This window comes from Balaenoptera musculus, chromosome 7 (genome assembly GCF_009873245.2).
Source record: "Balaenoptera musculus isolate JJ_BM4_2016_0621 chromosome 7, mBalMus1.pri.v3, whole genome shotgun sequence".
Lineage (NCBI taxonomy): Eukaryota > Metazoa > Chordata > Mammalia > Artiodactyla > Balaenopteridae > Balaenoptera > Balaenoptera musculus.
In genome coordinates this window covers 97,316,319-97,336,039 of record NC_045791.1, presented here as the reverse complement: position 1 = coordinate 97,336,039, position 19,721 = coordinate 97,316,319, and the positions used below count along the sequence as shown (strand labels likewise).

The 19,721-nt window shown below is 39.7% G+C and overlaps 1 protein-coding gene across 1 annotated transcript; it reads right to left on the bottom strand.

Annotated features, from left to right (window-relative positions):
* Nucleotides 1-15,679: 15,679 nt before the first annotated feature.
* Nucleotides 15,680-17,446, bottom strand: LOC118897987 (ATP synthase subunit beta, mitochondrial-like). The gene is given in 6 exon segments (XM_036857671.1): nt 15,680-15,703; nt 15,917-15,945; nt 15,948-16,398; nt 16,690-16,752; nt 16,755-16,904; nt 16,907-17,446. Coding segments are annotated over 6 exon segments (807 nt in total). The 5' UTR covers nt 16,997-17,446.
* Between the last annotated feature and the right edge of the window lie 2,275 nt (nt 17,447-19,721).

The following is a 19,721-nucleotide window of genomic DNA, read 5'->3' as shown; positions in this document are numbered from 1 at the left end:
TTCCTTTGTTTGTGGCTTTCTTCAATAGCATTAGAATTGTCCCTTGAATGATGGTGTCATGGTCAGATAATGTTAATACATTAAGTGGCCTTGGAGATCATTTCTAGTATTTCCTAAAGTGGTGCTCCAGGGAGGAATGTCTTAGGAGCTGTTAAAAGTGTTCCTTGGTTAAGAGTTCCTTTGGAGAGCTCTATTTACTATATCCCTCATCTTGGAGGGTCATAACATATGTCAGTATATTAAAGGCCCTGAGAAATTCTGCAATAACAACCTGTTAGCTCTTTAATCTAAGATCTTCTAAACTCACCTGAGCCTAGATCACATCAACAATTAAGTAAGACTAATGATATTAACATATTTATAAAGCAGAATTTTTCCAATCTGTGTTCCATGGACCTCGTTAATAGATGAAAGGTGAAAAAGGACGTCCAGAGAGTTTAAATGATTTGTTCAACTTAGTGACAAAGTTGGTGGGTAGAACATAGATTTTTGGACAGCCACCTTAGTCCTCTTTCTTCACTGCTCCCTTAGGTTGCCACCAGCTACTGTCAAAAACCAATAGAAAAGAAAACAAATGAAGTTGAAATATGTATGATCAATTCCAGCCAATGAGTTGACAAAGGATGCCTTCCAAAAGACCTCCTCTCACATCCAGCTGGTAGGGTACATGCTATTCTACTAATATGCTTCTTTTCCATAATCTTTTGTTTTCAAAGGTTAATATTTAATTTAAAAATTTATATATTTTTATATTTATATTTTTTATAGATAAAAATTTATATATTTATCTGTGAAGTAGGGTTAGGGAGACCTTAGTCTGAAGCTTCTTTAATAGAACTGATTATAATACAGTAAAGCATTGGGCCTTCCTCTACTTCCTCTTTTTCTTGCAGGATTCTTTGGTTTGTTATTTCAGTAACTACTTAATTATATCCAGGTATGTAACAGGCAAGGCCTTAGGGACAAGGAGAAGAGCAGGGGACAAGGCAGAGTCCCTGTGTTCATGCAGTGGGTGTGAGCACAGACAATCAAGGAATAGGTAGATAGATGATGTTATGTCTGGTAGTGTTATGTGCTATGAGGAAAAAATAAACAGGGAAAGGGGAAAAGGAATATTAATAATGGAGTGATTTTAGTAGAGCCTTGGATGAAAGGAGGGTAATAGTCATGTGACTACCTTTGGCAAGAAGGTATAAAGCACATGAATGGAAAATGTAAAATCTTGAGCCAAGGGTAGGCTTGGTGCCCTTGAGGGGGGCTAAGGGGAGTGAATGAGTGGGAGAGTGGAGGAAATGAATGAGTTTAGGTGGGTCACTAGAACCACAGCGGGGGATACAAAGAATTATAAGGTGCATCTGCTGCCCCCAAGGAGTTGATAACCCTGGAGGGTTGGGTGGACATTGTTTAAAAACATGAAAACAACCTTTATGATTGAATTCAATTCAAAAATATCTGTTTTTCTACATGAGTTTTCATGGCACTGATTAATAGTTGCTCCAGGAAAAAAGAAGGTGGTAGGAAGGAAATTTCTAGATAATTTTGGGAATTGCTCACCACACACTCATCTTGGAGATTTACAGTGTACATACCCACTCACCCCCACCCCCGACATGCACATGGTTCTGAGACATTCAGCAATGAAGAAATATCTTGACTTTTTAAAACTTCACGCATTTTACATTTTATTGTTGAATATTCTATTATTGAAATCTTTTTCTTCTTAAAGAATGTTTAGCAACATCCTGAGAAATTGTAGGGTGAGGAAACTTATTTCATAAATTGATGACTCTCTCCTTGGATGATCAGAATTCTCAGGGATTGTTTTCTCTGGTTTCCAGTAGACATATTCTGTTCTGTTCACAGAAGGTGTTGAATGCAGCACATTTAATATGCACTAAGTCCATGGAACTAAAAAGGTATAATTAGGAGTTTTCAAAGTTGTATCTTTATTTAAAATTAGACAACTGACACTCTTTACTTTGAAGTACTCTCCAACTTTTTATCATGTCAGCTGTAAAGACCAAACTTAATAAAGATGAGAAATGTACAGTCTTATTGGATCCTGGCTCAACTGTTTGGCTCCTCTAAAGTCTGGTCTTCTGATTTATGACTCATCTGAAACATAATAATTTAAAAAGTCCATCGTAACAAAATTGTTAAAATGCTAGATAAATTCCACTGTGGATATCAGATGAGAAATATACCTTCCATGAATGATATATTTCAAGAGCCAAAAAAAGTGGAATTCACATGAAATGTTACGTGCTTCAAAATGAAATAATCCCTGATTCGTGCAGAGGGACCATAAACACGAATGTATGCACATTTATGGACATGAAACTGTGAGACTTGGCATGCTGCCCCCATCTGTGATGGCTTTTCTGAAAAGGACAATAAAGTCCACCTGTTCGACTTCCATTAGGCCTGCAAATGTAAGGCAGGCCAACGAGGTCCTGAGCCTACCTTTAATATGTGACTTTTGGAAATTGGTCTCATTACCTTGAACCCCACATCAGAGGAAACGCAACTACTCAAAACAAATTTGTCAGGAAAAGCAGACAAATGAATAAAAAGCCAGTTAACCAAGTCAATATCCTGCTTCCCTTCACAAGTACTTCTTCCTTGGGCATATGGCAATGGTCAGTGTGTGGTCTCTGCCTGATATTATGGAAACAATGCTTGCAAACAATTGGGCTTTCATACTGGGGGCCTTGGGGAAGGTGTGCCTTCATACAGGCACCACACAGGTGGGTGCTTTTCTGAAGTCCTGCAGCAGAAAGAACGCCATCCTGGGAGGGGGTAGATGTGGATATTCAATAAGACACTGGGTTAAGGAGTTGTGTGAAATTAGGAAAACCATACCTTCTCTCCTGGCTTCAGTTTTCTTCTCTGAAGGGAATTTTGAGTTCTGAAAGCTCTGTGACCCTACATTTTTTATGCCAAAATTACTTCCAGGTTATTGTTCCTTTCAATGGCTTAAAGGCCAAGTAAATAAAAATAATTAAGAAATTCACTTTGGCAAATGTTTCGCGCTTTTATATTCAATATTGTATCTTTTGGAACCAAAACCCAAAAGCCTCAAATTATTATTTCACTATTTCTCTCACTACACTTTTAAGCCGTACAGGAATTTTAGAGTACTCTTAGATATGTGTTGATCTCCCTGTGCTTTTTTGGATAGCCCGTTATACCAGCTCTCAGCGGGACCCGGAGATGGTTTACTTCTCTCATTTCTCCCAAATTGGGGCCACATGGCCTTCTCACTGAGTTCCTGTTGGAGGAAAATGGGATTTTAATCTATGAGACTTAATTGCCATCAAGGTTGGTCTGTTCTTCTACTGAAACCAGAGTCCACTTTTCTTAGTTGCAGCCTTTCCAAAAAGCCCACCTACTGTAATTAGAAGGGAGGACCTCTGCGCCCGAAATGCCTGTGGTCCCTGACTTGATCTGTTACTTCTCCGCTTCCTCCTGATTGCTTGCATGTCGGCCACTTCCCCAACATCTACATTTGTGTTTTCACATTCTCCGTGTGTAAGAGAGAAAGAGAACCAGCACTGTATCCGCGTCCTCTGACGCATGTCTGCTCCCCAGGATCAGTTTCACAAACCCTCTTATTTGAAACACTGAGGTTAAATATCCAGGTGGAGAGAGACCACGATGGGAGGTTGCATGACAAGTGAAATAATTTTCTGGGGAACATCAAGGAATCGTCTCAGTTCTTTGACTGCTTGGCAATTTTGTTTCACTGCTTCTTGCCTTCTTTTTCTGTTTTTGTAATTCTGTTTTATTGGCAATTTCTCAAGGTGAGTACACTGCTAGTCTTGGTGACATGTTGATTGTAGTCAGGTCTTTAGGACAAGGAAAATTTCTTGTAATGTTCATGAGCTTGTAGATGTGAAGATGAGAACCTTCTTTTGCACTGCCTCATGTTTCCATGGTGTGGGAGTCGTGTGTTAGAGGAAAACCCCTATTGTCCACTGTCCCACTTTCATTGGTCTCCAGAGCATAAAGAGGGGCTTTCTGATGGGTTAGTTTGGGAGAAAGAACATGATAGAGCCCTTTCCTCCTCTCTCTCTCTGTTTCTCTGTCTCTGTCTCTCCTTTTTGTATATCTGTCATACTGCAGACACCATGCATTCTGGTCCACTGCTGGCTAGGGGGTTTGTATTTGCCCAGCTCCAGAGACCAGAGAAATGCACAATCCGGTTAAATTCAAAGGTGAAGTATCAACACTTTCAGTCATAACTTTAAAGCCACATCCTCCCAAATAGCCTTGCTTCCTCCTCCTTCTTCTCTTTTCCTTTTTCGTAAGTAATAAACCTAATATTTTGGTCTCCAAGTATCTGATTCCTATGTCTTTCAGTTTTCTCTGAACTCTGGAGGGGTGCTTGGCCCTCAGTCCTTTTAAGTTTGGAGACGAATGGCTTCTTCTGCTCCTACATTTTCCATTTTTTAGGAGATTTTATTAGACTGAAAGAAACTTCCAGAAACTTTTTACAAATAGAAACTAGATTAGTCTTTCAGAATCAATTAAGACAAATAACAACGTCGCTAGGGAAGTTTACTTAGCAACATAACAATCATCAGGATGGAATGATTTAATCATCTCCACCTAAAATGGAAATAGGAATAATGACCCAGCCTCAATTTTCAGAAATGTTTAAGTGCGTAAACATATGTCCTTTGGGGCTGCAGTTTTCCAGCAATCATTTTCTGTTTCTTACACACCTGTACAACAGTAGGGATTAGTTGAAAACTTTCAACTACACATCCTACCCCACACATGCCATGTGGGAAATGCAGTGTATAAAGAACACAATTTCTAGCTTTCAAAACAAACATGAAAAGGGATATTACACAGCGTGGCTCTGGAAAATGGAAGAGTGCATATAATAGTTATGGATGTGTGCAGAATTGTGTATGTGGAATAGAGAGAAAACTGGCTTGGGACAAGTGAGAGAGAGGGTTTCAGAGGTGGTCCTTGAATGCCCAGCTGGTTGCGTAGGGCATACTGTAATATTCTTCCAGGAGCATCCATATTATGTATTGATTTTGTTTTTAAATTTTAGCTTTCGGAGGCAAGAAAATTTCCATACAGTACTGTACTTTAGTGATACTGAGATTGTTTGACCCCTAAGGAAAAATGGCAGCTAATAAAGGTCTCTTAGAAGAAATTTTTTTTCCACGAAGCTTTAAGTTGACCTAAAAAGTCTAACCTTTATTTTTTTAATTAATTAATTAATTAATTATTTTTGGCTGCACCGGGTCTTCGTTGCTGCGTGCGGGCTTTCTCTAGTTGCGGTGAGCAGGCTTCTCATTGTGGTGGCTTCTCTTGTTGCGGAGCATGGGCTCTAGGCGCACGGGCTTCAGTAGTTGTGGCTCACGGGCTTCAGCAGTTGTGTCGCACGGGCTTATTTGCTCCGCGGCACGTGGGATCTTCCTGGACCAGGGCTTGAACCCGTGTCCCCTGCATTGGCAGGCGGATTCTTAACCACTGCACCGCCAGGGAAACCCTAACCTTTATTAAGGTGGAATCATTTTGGAAATAGAGGTGTATTTTCAGAAATTTCACTTGTTTTTCAAATGTTTCAATATTTCTTACAATTATGAAGATATGTATAAATGCAAAGAGTTTCCAAAAGCTTCGACTTTTCTCATAAATATTTTACATGGCAACAGATAGAATATTTTTCTTTCTCTGGTGCTCCTGGCAAACCTTTTCATTCCCTGGAAAATAAAGCAGAGACTGAAAGCATTGGGGTAATGGCTCCTCTGGTTGTATAGGTCAAGAAGGCTTTATCCAGGCCATTTCTGATAGCAGCCCCTCCCACCCCCATGAATGTCTTTTTGGTTGGAGATTGAATTTTTGTCCTCGATTTGGCACCTCCCGTTCTGCTGGCGGGGACTCTTTCCTGTGCACCTGTGAGAGTGCTCAAGGAAGCAATTCACAGTTCTTGGACTTCTTGGAGAATTCACAACAGCCTGATTTTAAAAACATGGGTGCTGGAGCACTGCTTGATTATGAAATGTTTTTGAGGTGTTATTGTGTTTTGCAATGCCCGCATTTTAGACACAGAAATAAATAAAAAGTTCGAAATGGAGCCATGCATAGGTAGAAAGAAAATATTTGAAAAACAGTAATAAAATGTTGAAAGTAATTGGATGTGTGGAGAATTGTGTCTTGGACTGTCTTCTTTTATAGTAGTGTGTCATTTGTAGCAACATGGATGGACCTAGAGATTGTCATACTGAGTTAAGTAAGTCAGACAGAGAAAGACAAATATGATATCACATATGCGGAATCTAAAAAATAATGGTGCAAATGAACTTCTTTACAAAACAGAGTCACAGATGTAGAAAACAAACTTATGGTTACCGGGGGGGAAGGGATGGGGAGGGGTAAATTGAGAGATTGGAATTGACATATCCAGCAGATTTCTTTACAGTCAACTCAACTTAAAGTCATGTAGGTTTGATTGAAAAATAGTTCTGTATATCTGGCAAGGATGTGTTCTTCAAGGGAGCATGTATCTTTGGGAGAGGTGCACGTGGGACAGAGGAGGGAGAAGGCAGTATCCACTTGCAGAGAGATGGCCATTGGTGTGGAGGGCACGGCTGATTGGTCCCCTAGCATCCGCTTCACCTCTGCCCCACTGTAGAGCTGCATTTGGTTTATGTAGGATTGATCTTCAGCTCTAGTTTATTGGGTGGACATTGAAGGGCCTGACCCTAGAGTAATTCTGCACCACTGGATGCTACAGTGAATGGTTCACAGGTGAGAGTATGATAAATAGAGTGGAGCTTAGGTCAGTTGTAGAATTAGAAGCATCTTCTAAATGGGTGGTCTATGGATGTGAGGCCTGGAATTGTTATAGCCATTTTGCTACCAAGAGAGAGGAAGCCAGCTTGAATACAACGCAACTAAGACTAAGCCAACCAATGCATATTATTTTCTTGGTCACTGAGGTTAGTTCAGAGGTGAACACAGGATTAGAATTGGTCCTTAAGAGAGAATATGATGACTTTTGTTCAATGATTGGGAGGACATAATTCTCACTTCTTGTGTGTGAGGTGGTTTGAGAATCTAAGGCCCTTTTTCCTCAGAAAGGTGGAGGAAGGTGACCTGAAGCCAGATTCAGCACACGGAGGAGGCAGAGTCTGAACAACTGTAGAGAAATGGTGCTGAAACTTTGATCAAACCTCTCCTGAAGGTTTTTTTAATTGAAATATATTTGACATACAATATTATATTAGTTTCATGTGTACAATGTAGTGATTCAACATTTGTATGCATTGTGAAATGGTCACCACAGTAAGTATAGTCACCATCTGTTACCATACAAAGTTAATACAATGTTCGTGACTTAATTTCCCATACTGTACATTATAGCCACATGACTTATTTATTTTACAACTGGAAGTTTGTACTTCTTTTTTAAAATAATTAATTAATTAATTTATTTATTTTTGGCTGTGTTGGGTCTTTGTTTCTGTGCGAGGGCTTTCTCTAGTTGTGACAAGCAGGGGCCACTCTTCATCACGGTGCACGGGCCTCTCACTATCATCTCTATTCAGATCCTCTGCCATTTTTTAATTAGATTTTTTTTGTTATTGAGTTGTATGAGTTCTTTAAACATTTTGGATATTAACCCTTTATCAGATACATGATTTGCGAATATCATCTCCTGTTCAGTAGATTGCCTTTTCCTTTTGTTGATGGTTTCCTTTGCTGTGCAGAAGCTTTTTAATTTGATGTAACCTCCTGAAGTTTTTTGCTTTTCTCCACTTTGAGTTTTGTAAGCCAGTAATTTCTGTTACAAATAAATGAATTGTTTGAGTTGGAAACATTAGTTGATTTAAATGAACTTGAATCAATGTTACTCCCTAAAGAGAAGTTAACACACTATCCTGTTATATGCTATCATACGTACAAAAATGCACATTACTTTTTTAGGTGTCCTAAGAAGAATATTAACATGCAAAGGACAAAGAACAGTAAAACATGCACATTTAAATCTACACCTTCACTATGTAGGTCAAATGCCACAGTCACTTAGTTTCAACTGATTTACTGGAGAAAACACAAAAGCATATAATAAGAATCAGATGTACTACAAGTTGCATATAACTAATTGGATTCAACAAAATCTTGGAGATGTTTCTGCTTGTTTTTTTGAGCAATCCAACAATTTAATCAAAATAAAAACGGTCTTCTTTCAGTTCAGAGCAACAAATGAAAAGTATACAGTACAACATAAGAAAACAATGCAATTTTGTTCAATTGAGAGACACACACACACATACCAAGAAAACTACAAACATATACACAAGCACACAGAAAAAATTATGCAATGACACACACACAGATAATTTACCTAAACACAAAACTAAACTATCTCACATGCTGAAATCCATGGATACCAATGTACAAAGAAAGGGTATCTGCCTTATCTCAACAATTACAGTTTGCTCTAAGGTGACAACCCAAATAATTGAAATACCCAGTGGTTATTAAATTTATGATACTTTAATATTTTTATGTCTTTTCCTTCTTTAAAAAAGCAAAGGGCAAAGCCATTTCATAAAATTTTTCAAGAACCAAATCAAACTCTAATGTAAAACTAATGGAATTATAAAGTGCCTTGAACTTCATTTTTTGTTTGTTTGCTTGTTTGTTTTTAATCTAAGACCACAAGGCGGGTAGAATAAAGGAGGAAGAAGACAGAGGGCTTCATAGGGTAAGAAAGAATGAAGACACAAGAAGAAGAGAATGAGAACTAGAATTGTTACTTAGCAAATGAATAATGAATAAATTAGAGGGTCAGAGGAAAATGCATAGATAGTAGTTTCAGGATCTTTAAGTCTCATCATAACATCATTATTATCATCAAGCAATCCATCAGTATAGCTTCAGTCATGCTTATGTCAAAAAATCATTTGAGTTGGTCAAATCAGTTATATTAATAATTGGTTATCTTGATAAAAATTTAAATCAAAGTTTTTGGAATTGTCAAAGCAAAACTAAAAATTGTTCTGAAGATGATAATTGCATAACTGTTTTGCTCACAGCCCCATCTAAGGGGAAAATGCCCTGCCTACAGTGCCTGTTAAATTGATTATCATGTTTTATACTTTATCTGGGTCCTGTGTTCACAGATTTTTAAACTAGATATGGGCATCTGATTCCAGGGTAGCAACACCATAAGCTCTCCAGCAAATCTGAGCATGTTCTGGTGCTAGGAGACAAACTGGACCAATTAGATTTTTCCATCTCAGGGACTGAAATGAAGAAAGACAAAGGAGTCTGTCAGTTGACAATAAAGCAGAAGCTGAAAAGTTGCTTTGAGGTGAACTTAGACATCATAAGTGAAAGTCATGGGCAGCCAGAAGTATGAAGAAGCAGATATTTGGAGGAAGGACAGCAGGAAGCCGACCGTGGAGGGTATAGAGTCCTATAGTCATAAAGCACAGTCATACTGTTAGCAGAACATAAAGAGCCAGGAACTTCTGCTTCCTGGCATCCCTGGAGATACTGTGATCTCCCAATTCTTTCTGAGGTGGGGACCTATTACAGCACCTGTTTTGTGAAAGATCTAATTCCCTGGTGGCGCCAAGGGTATTTCTGCAATAAACTCCCCTATTACTTGAGCTAACTTGAGTGTGTCTCTTTCCCTGCAAACCAGAGGAGTTGGATGAAATACTTCTCAACTCATTTTGAGCATTTCTGCCTCTAAGCCTTCGATTACATATAAGAATTAGCTGGGGAGTTCATTAGAAATATGGTTTCCTGGAACAGAACTTTGGGGATTCTGATTCGATGGTATGGAGAAAGCCTTGGAGTCTGTTGGTTTTTTTCTGATGTAGCCGTCAGGAGACTGGTATTTGGGAAGCACTGCATTGGCTTATGGTCCCCTTTACTGGGAATCCTCTGATCTTGTGGCCCTCAAACTTTTTGGTCTCAGGACCTTTTCTTCACTCTTGAAAATTATTGAGGACACAAAGAGCTTTTGTTTGTGTGCTTTATGTGTATCAGTATTTATGATATTAGAAATTAAAATTGGGAAATTATAAATGTTTTCATAAATTCATTAAAAATAATAAACCATTGCGGGTTGTTAGTTTCCTGGTGCTGGTGTAAAGGAATGGTTTAACAACAGAAATTTGTTGTCTCACAGTGCTGGAGAATGGAAGTCTGAAATCCAGGTGTAGGTAAGGTTGGTTTCCTCCGAGGGCTGTGAGGAAGTTCTGTTCCGTGTCTCCCTCTAACTTCTGGGAGCCTCAGTTGTTCCTTGGCTTGCAGATGATATTCTCCTTGTATCTTCACATCATCTTCCTACCTCTGTAGGAAATGTAAGAAACACAAATGGGGCTTCCCTGGTGGCGCAGTGGTTGAGAATCTGCCTGCTAATGCAGGGGACACGGGTTCGAGCCCTGGTCTGGGAAGATCCCACATGCCGCGGAGCAACTGGGCCCGTGAGCCACAACTACTGAGCCTGCGCGTCTGGAGCCTGTGCTCCGCAACAAGAGAGGCCACGATAGTGAGAGGCCCGCGCACCGCGATGAAGAGTGGCCCCCGCTTGCCGCAACTAGAGAAAGCCCTCGCACGAAACGAAGACCCAACACAGCTAAAGCAAATAAATAAATAAATAAATAAATAGAGTAGCTATTATTTAAAAAAAAAAAACGCAAATGTCTGTCTGCCTTTGTGTCCAAATTTTTCCTTTTATAAGGACACCAGTCACACTGGATTTGGTTTCACCCTAATGACTTCATCTTAACTTGATCATCTACAAAGACCCTGTTTTCAAGTAAGATCACCATCACAGGTATTGAGGGTTAGGATTTTTTGGGAGACACATTTCAACCCATTACACAAGTTAACAACAACAGCAACAAAACATTTTTTTGTGAAAATAAGGATATTTTCCAATATAAAAAAAATTATTGAGAAAATAGACATTGTTTTGCATTTTTATAAATCTCTTTGATATCTCATTTAATAGAAGATAACTAAATTCATCTTCCCAATTTGCTGGGGTTTATTGTTTTAGTTGAAATATGTGCAGAAAATCTGATCTCACACAAAAATACAGTTGGAAAAAGGAGAGTTATTTTAAAAGCCTTTTAAGGTAATTGTGCATAATTTTCTATGATACTATACCGAAACTTGACAAATCATAGTTTCATAAAGTTTATTGTTATGTGGAATTTGAAACCAGAGCAAAAAAATTTTCAAACCTTGTTACATCAAAATTCATTGGCATCTCTTGCAATTTGAAGGGTTCTTTTACCCATGTGTGATTTTGTAACATCACGCAATGATCATTTAAAAAATATTGGTTTCCTGAATTATGTAGATTTTCAAAATTTACAGTGGAAAACTCCACTGTATCCGTGTGAGAGAATGAGAAAAAAGTCATATAAAGTCTTAGGATTGTTAGCAAAATAATTTTTCACCTCATGGGTCATCTGAAAGGGGTCCCAGGGACCACCATAGGTCTCCAGGCCACACTTTGAGAACTTCTAATTCATTCTTACTTGAGGAAATTCTCCCAACATTTCAAGTACCACCTTAAATTCTCGTCTCCCTAGTATTCTAACTGACCTCCCCACATAGATGGGATTACCTCTTCCTTTGTATGGCTCTATTTGTGCACTCATTATATGGTCTCCATGTGAGCTCCAGGGACTGAATCTTAATATACATTTTTATTACTGTAGGGAAAGAACACAATGCCTTAAGAAAGATCCTTTCTGGTTTGAACTAGATCAAATTCATTATGTTGTTTTTATGCAGAATAGTTTTTAATAATCAAGGGACCCAGCTTTAACTGTTGCTATTTCCATTGTTTATTGTAAAGCAGACTTTCTCATCAATTAAACATTTTTTGACTTTCCTACCCTGAGATGGAAAATAGTTTGTAAAAATGTTGTTTACATTTATTTTCTTGAAATTCCACAAATGATGTACCCTTAAGCTTTTACATATGTCTTTTCCTCTCTCTAGATTGCTGTCTACCTAGCAAACTTCTACTCATCCTTCTTGATGCAAATCAAAAGTTACCTCCCCCAACTCCATGAGACACTGTTCATCTCCTAAAGTAATTGCAGTCATGCTGTATTGTGCTAAAGTCGTTTTTGCAATTTTCTCTTAAAAGCATCTTTCAAAGATGCTCAAATGGGCCAGAGAAAGAGATCTATTTCTCACTTCTGTTGTGTAGTTGGTAAGGGCAGGAGTGTTGTGTTATGTCACTCATATCTACATGAGTAGAAAAGAGTGTAGTACCTTGGATGGGGTATTCCCAGCCAACTTAACAAATGATAGATCATCTTTCAGTCAGACCCCCGTTGGTTTCCAGAGGCAGAACTTCAACTCTAACTCAAGTCAAATAAGCATTTCTTTGTGAGTGTATATTGGTTGATTGGAAGGTTCACAGAATTGAAAAGCAGCTGTACCACAAGCCTCAAGCATACAGGAACCAGGCCTGCTCCAGGGAATTCAGAGATTGGAACTGGGACCAGCATGCTTTCAGGACTTCATGACTCATCTTTATTTTTTTTTCTATAGACCAGCTTTCTCTATGAAGCTAGAACCATGGCTGCTACCAATAGCTCCTGACAGCGTATCTTACCAGCACTGTCATCTACAGGAAGGGACTTTTCTCCCAGAAACAACTGAAAAACCTCAGGACCATTAGATGGCCTTGTTTTGGATTACCTGTCCAATTCCTGGACAAATTATTATGACCAGGAGGGTGAAAAACTAGACTTGGCTCAGATTGGGTCATAGGCCAATCTTAAGCACAATTGCTGTGTCCAAGGAGGGGGTTCATGAAAGAAGAGGGCAGTAATCTTTTGAAGCTAATTATTGGAACTGGGGCATAAAAGACTGGGGAGAAACAGTTCCCCTCCAAAAGATGGCAAGTTCTGTTTTCAGAAAAGAGGAGGAGTCCTAGATAGACTAATCATTAAATGTCCACCATAATAACTGGCTGGTCTGTCTTTACAGAATCCCTTGTGAAGGCATTTGAAAATACCATGTTAGCCAGCCATGGCCAATTTAATCATGTTGTATGCTTTGGAGTATTGACATCAATTAATATATCTGTGACTGAATGAACATAGTTGTTTAATAATTGTACTTTAATATTTCAGGTTACATGCTTTCCTAGTATTGCAAATCAACACTTCACAGAAAACTGTTATTATTTTCCTATGGCGAATAATGTAATGAAATTACATGAGCACTACCAGATTTTGCACAGAATTGGCATTCACATTAGTTTCCCCAGGATTAATTTGGGCTGGCCATATAACGTGGTCTTCCTAGGGTAGCTATTGCCCTGATAAGACCTTCAAGAGGCTTGAACGGGTGACCCAGAGCCACTGTGCCATTCAGAGGACTCTGAGTCTGTATTTGAATACCAAGCACAGGGCTTGGCACAATGGGTTGACTGCTCTCCTCAGAGCAAACCCAATGCCTAACTGCTTCACTCAAAATAATCCAATGTCGTATGAATAAATCTCATACTCCATTTTCACCTTACACCTACTTTCTTATTTAGTTATCAGTTATCCTTAATTTTCATAATTACCTATCATTGTTGACAACCTAGTTTAATTCAGTATACATAGAAGTCTCTCAAATATTTCTGCCCTCATCATTCTATTATAGTTGCTCTGGCTAAGATCCCCAATGTTGATCTCAGGTTAAATGTCAGAGGGTCCTCTTCCTAGGTTTCAATCTACATTAGATTTCCTGTATTAAACTATCTCATCCTTCCCTTTTTTTTCTTTCATAGCACTTCATATAATTTATAATTATAGACATATGTTTATTTAACTAATGTCTTCTCTCTAACTCTAACCTCATGAAGATAGGTACCAGATCTTTGTTCATTGTTGGACTTGATGTATTAGATGCTCAGAGAATTTTCGTTCAGTGACTGAATGAATAAAAGAAAAAGTACCTTTATGAGCCATATTCCTCCAGGAAATAAAATCTGCCTCATATGCAACGGGTAATTCTAAGTAATGGAGGAAGGGCAAATGAAAAAAGAAATAGCAGGTAGCCCAAATACGAAGACAACATAGGTTTTAATTTTTAAAATATGTCTTCAAAAATGGCCTGTGCCCTGTAATGCTCTTGAACATTGTCTGTGAAAATAAAGTGCACATGTTTTATATTTGAATACACAGAAGCAGGAGACATCTGTCTCCCCACTGTGAGCACTCATAGGCTGGATGGTGGTGACTAAATTCTGCTCCCCTTGAGTTCCCTTTACTTTTCGGGCCAAAGAGATTGACCAACAGAAGCCAGTGGTGTGACCATCTCCAAGGACTGGTGCCCAAGCCTTTCCTTCACATATTGACCACCTCTGAGGGGAAGAGGGAAAAATACATTGAATCAAAGGTCATTTGCACTGAAAACATCTTCCATTCTCTGAACTCTAGCATGTGTTTTTCAGTTAAATTGGAATCATTTTTTTCAAAGGAAGCAGAAAAGCTATATTTGTTTTCCAACACTTCATCAACATCAAAGTATTTACCAAGTTTCATCTGTGTGTAGCACTTTGTTACTTGCATTCCAGCTTTGCTACTAATTAGCTGTGTAACTTGGGCATGTCATTTTGTTTCATGTAATTTTTGACTCTAGCTTCCTTATTTGTGAAAAATTAAAAAAAGGTTGGAGTAGACTAAGGTCTTTCCAGAGCTAACGATCAAGGAAGAAAAACAAGCATCGTATGTCTTGTGAGTTTATTTAATACAACAAAGCAATCATTTGCTCAAGGAAACTAGGAAATTCATTCACTTATTCATTCTACAGTCCTGCCTAGACTTAGAGTGTAGTGAATAAGAACATTGACATGGGAGCCTGAGCTTGAATTCTGGCTTTGCCATCTCCCTGACTCTAGGCAAGTTTCTTAACCTCTTTGTGCCTCATCACCTTCGATGTAAAGGGAGAACCATGACACTAGTACTTAACTCAAAGGATTTAGTATTAAATGTATCAGATGTTTAGAATATATAAAGATATTCAATAAATATTAGCTATTATTATTTATTGGGAACTGACTCGGTGCCAGGCACACTGTTAAACATTTGGGGTATAAGAATAAATAATGGGGCAGTTAGACTTTACTGAATCCAATCAAGCCTCTTAGTGGTTCTTAAATTTGGTTGCACGTTAGAATCACCCGAAGAGCTTGTAAAATTCCATCCTTGTGTCACTCTGTGGGAATTGGGGCTCAGAAACCAGCACAAATGCTGATAATCTGGCTACTGTTATTGTTGTGAGTAATAACTGTCCTTCGTCTCTGTCCCAGGAGTCTTGTGCCTTCTCCCAGCACTCATGGAACTGAAGCAGAGTGACCTGTTAGCTTAAAAGTAGGATAAAATCTAAGACTCTTCATATTTTTTTATACAATCTAGATCTAACCATGAGTTTATAGGAAATATAAGGGAAAGAGAACAGGATAAACAACATTACGAGGATATAATCAGCCAAACTCAGAATGTAGGAATTCTACAGAAGAAATAATCCAATTTATTCAACAAATAAACAGCATGGTGGGGAAGGATGGAGAACTCTTAAAGAGACTAATATCAATCAAATGAAATGCATGAGCCTTGCACAGACCATTATTCAAGTAGAACTTGCCATTCATTCATTCATTCACTCATTCATTTTGCTGGGCTAGGAGCTAGAGATACAAAGACATAAGATATAGTTTCTATTCTTAAGAATATCATCATTTAAAAAAGGGAGGCAGACATGTAAACAAATTATATAGAAACTGTGATAGAAGTAGGTACTGGATATAGTGGAGGAAAGAGGGACCATTAATTCATGGGGCCTAGATAAAAATTAAAAAAAATGAATTCATGTTGGAACTGATCCTTGAGCTTAATTTTACAGCCACCTGGAATAGCTGAGATAAGAACACTGTATTTTCCATGCACAGAACACAATTAACTTGTCTTCCTCAGAAAGTTCATCCATACCCAGGATGGCAACGATGTCCTGGAGGGATTTGTATTCCTGTAGGATCTTTCGCACCCCACAGGCAACATCATAATGCTCATTGCCAACAATGTTGGGATCCCTGATGGGAGAGGTGGAGTCCAGCAGATCCACAGCTGGATAGATGCCCAGCTCAGCAACACCACGGGACAGCACAGTGGTAGCATCCAAATGGGCAAAGGTAGTGGCAAGGGCAGGGTCAGTCAAGTCATCAGCAGGCATGTAGATAGTCTGCACAGATATGGTAGATCCCTTTTTGGTGGTGGTGATTCTTTCCTGCATGGTACCCATGGCAGTGGCCAGGGTAGGCTGATAACCCACAGCAGAAGGGATTCTGCCCAATAAAGCGGCCACTTTTTTTTTTTTTTTATTTATCTATTTATTTATTCATGGCTGTGTTGGGTCTTCGTTTCTGTGCGAGGGCTTTCTCTAGTTGTGGCAAGCGGGGGCCACTCTTCATCGCGGTGCACAGGCCTCTCACTATCGCAGCCTCTCTTGTTGCGGAGCACAGGCTCCAGACGCGCAGGCTCAGTAATTGTGGCTCACGGGCCCAGTTGCTCCGCGGCATGTGGGATCTTCCCAGACCAGAGCTCGAACCCGTGTCCCCTGCATTGGCAGGCAGACTCTCAACCACTGCGCCACCAGGGAAGCCCCTAAAGCAGCCACTTCTGAGCCAGCCTGGGTGAAGTGAAAGATGTTATTGATCAACAGCAATGCATCTTGACCTTTGCTTGGTCTCTGAAGTATTCAGCTACAGTTAATCCAGTCAGAGCTACCCAGGACTGAACACCAGGCAGTTCATTCATTTGACTGTACACCAGCACTACCTTGGAGGTAGCATCTGTCAAGCTGATAACACCAGACTCAATCATTTCATGGTATATAAGTCATTGCCCTCACAGGTCCTCTCACCAACACCAGCACACACAGAGTAACCACCGTGGGCTTTGGCATCATTGTTGATTAACTCCATGATCAGTACTGTCTTGCCAACTCCAGCACCACCAAAGAGCCCAGTTTTGCCACCCTTGGCCTAGGAAACCAGCAGATCCACAACCTTGATACCAGTAACCAGAATTTGCTGCTCAGCACTCATCTCCATGAATCCAGGAGCCTCAGCACGAAGAGCGGCAAATTGTTTGGTTTTGATGGGACCTCTCTCATCAATATATTCTCCAGTGACATTCGTGATTCTGCCCAAGGTCTCAGGGCCAACAGGAATTTTGATTGGTGCACCAGAATCCAGGACTTTCTGGCCTCTAACCAAGCCTTCTGTATCACCCATGGCAATGGTCCTTACTGTGCTCTCACCCAAATGCTGGGCCACCTCCAAAACCAGCCTGGTCTCCCTGCCTTGCACTTCCAGGGCATTTAGGATGGGTGGCAATCCCTCATCAAATTGGACATCCACCGCTGCACCAATGACCGCTACAATGTGCCCAGTGGCGGCGCCTGCCTTTGGCGAGGGATATATTTAAGCGGCATTGTCTCTGGCAGGCTGGAGGGCTCACAGTAAGAGCTAGGCTTGGGGTAGCGGCGCTGAAGGGCTGAGTCCCTGAAAGGCCCCAGAGTCTGGGGCAGCGGCCACATGACCCACAAGGCCCAACATAGCGGAGCTCGGGGCGGGGGTGGAATGAAGAGCATTTGACTTTAACACCTCACCTCCCAATCAAGTGAGAAAAATCCCTGCTGGGTTCCTTGTCTCAGAAAAGAGTCTTTTAGATTCAACACAAAATGTGATGCTATCGTCTGGAGCAGAATGCCATCCCTAAGTCCCTCACACCTCTAGGCGGAGCAGAGATGCTGGGCAAATTCACGACCCTTACTGATGTGTTCAGGGCTTAGATCTTGATCAATCATCTTAAGCTGTTAGTTGTAGAACAGTGTTTTTATGCTGTTGCGTCATATAAATCTGATTTCTTTATTCTGGTGTATAAATATTATTTCTTGGTATAAATAATTGGTTATATCAATTTGCTGGTTTTACTCATCTGTAAATCCCGAGTCTCTAGAAAAAGAAATATATACATAAAACTTATTTGATGCATTTTTTACAATCATATAATTTAGCCCTTTCAAGTGTACAGTACAAAGTTTATAAAGTAACTTTATCAAGTTGTGCAACTTGTATCAACATACATCTGTTTAAGAGCATTTCCTTTGGGCTGAAATTTGAAAGATGAATAAGTATTTGATAGGGAGACAAGGGAAGAGAAAGATAATTCAGGGAAAGTGGAAAGGATGAGCAAATGACTACAATATTAACTAAAATTAATAGAATTTTCATTACTTACCCAGCTAAGAGCTTTATATGGATTATTTCATTTACACCTCATAACAACAACATAACAATGAGGTAGGTAGTATTATTATAATAACCCTCATCTTACAGATGGGGAAGCTGAGGCACAGGGAGTATATTGCGTTAGGTCCCACCATTAGTGATAGTGGGATGTAATTGTAATTCAAATCCAGGTAGTCTGAATCCTTTCTCATTCTGTTTGCCTGCTTGGAAGGTCTTGAGGTCTAAAAGCAGACTGGTATAAAGGAGCTTGAATGACTTGAGTGCAGAGGAAGTGGGAGTGGGCAGGAGCCATGGGGCTGCTGAGAGGGTGCTCCAGCTTCTGTCTGGTGTGACTAATGGATTATGAAGATGAGAAAACAAGAAAAGGAGCAGGTAATATTGAGTCTGAGATTTCTGAGGGTCACTCAAGTGGAAACATCCAGAAGGTGTCTGGATACACACAACTGGGCTTGCAATAAAGATTTAACTCTCACTTATGTATAAGTAGCTGAAGCCAAGAGTGTAAATGAAACTATCCAGGCATAAGGAATGAAAAAAGAAGGCACAGGACAGAACTCTGCAGGATGTGAACTTTTGAAGATAGAACAAAGGAAGATGCTTCGGGCTGAATTGTTCATAAAATAAAATTCATATGTTGAAACGCTAACCCTCAATATGACTGTTTTGGGAAATAGGGTTTTTTAGGAGATAATTAAGGTTAATGAAGTCATAAGGCTATAGTCCTAATCCAAAGGGATTGGTGGCCATATAAGAAGAGGAAGAGAGAGAGAGATCTTTCCACGCATAAATACTGAGAGAAGGCCAGGTAAGGACACAGCAAGAAGTCTGCTATCTGCAAGTGAGGAAGAGAGCTCTGACCAGAAACGGACCCTGTTGGACCTTGATCTGGGGCTTCTAGCCTCCAGAACTGTGAGAAAAAAATTTCTGTTGTTAAAGCCACCCAGCTTATGGAATTTTGTATGGCAGCCCAATCAGACTAAGACAGAAAAGGAGCCAGTTGTGCAGCCTAAGAACGGATGATCAGAGAAGGAGAAAAATACAAGATAGAGTGGCATCATGGAGGTCAAGGTAGTAGTTCCACAAAAGGAATAGTAAACCGGATTTCCCTCTAAGAGGTCATAAATTTTGACACATACTCATTTGATTTGACAAATAAGAAGTCATTGGTGACCATGCCAGGGTGTGGAAGTGGTGGGGCAGAAGCCAGATTACAGTGGATTGAAGAGTACATGTGAGTTGAAGAAGTGGATTGTCTAGAGACCCTTTGTACTGGCCTCACCCAGGAGCTTATCAGAAGTTCAAACTCTCAGTCCCCATCCTAGACCTACTGGATCATAATCTCATTTGAATAAGATGCCCATAAATGAAATTTGAGAGTCTAGACCATTCCTTC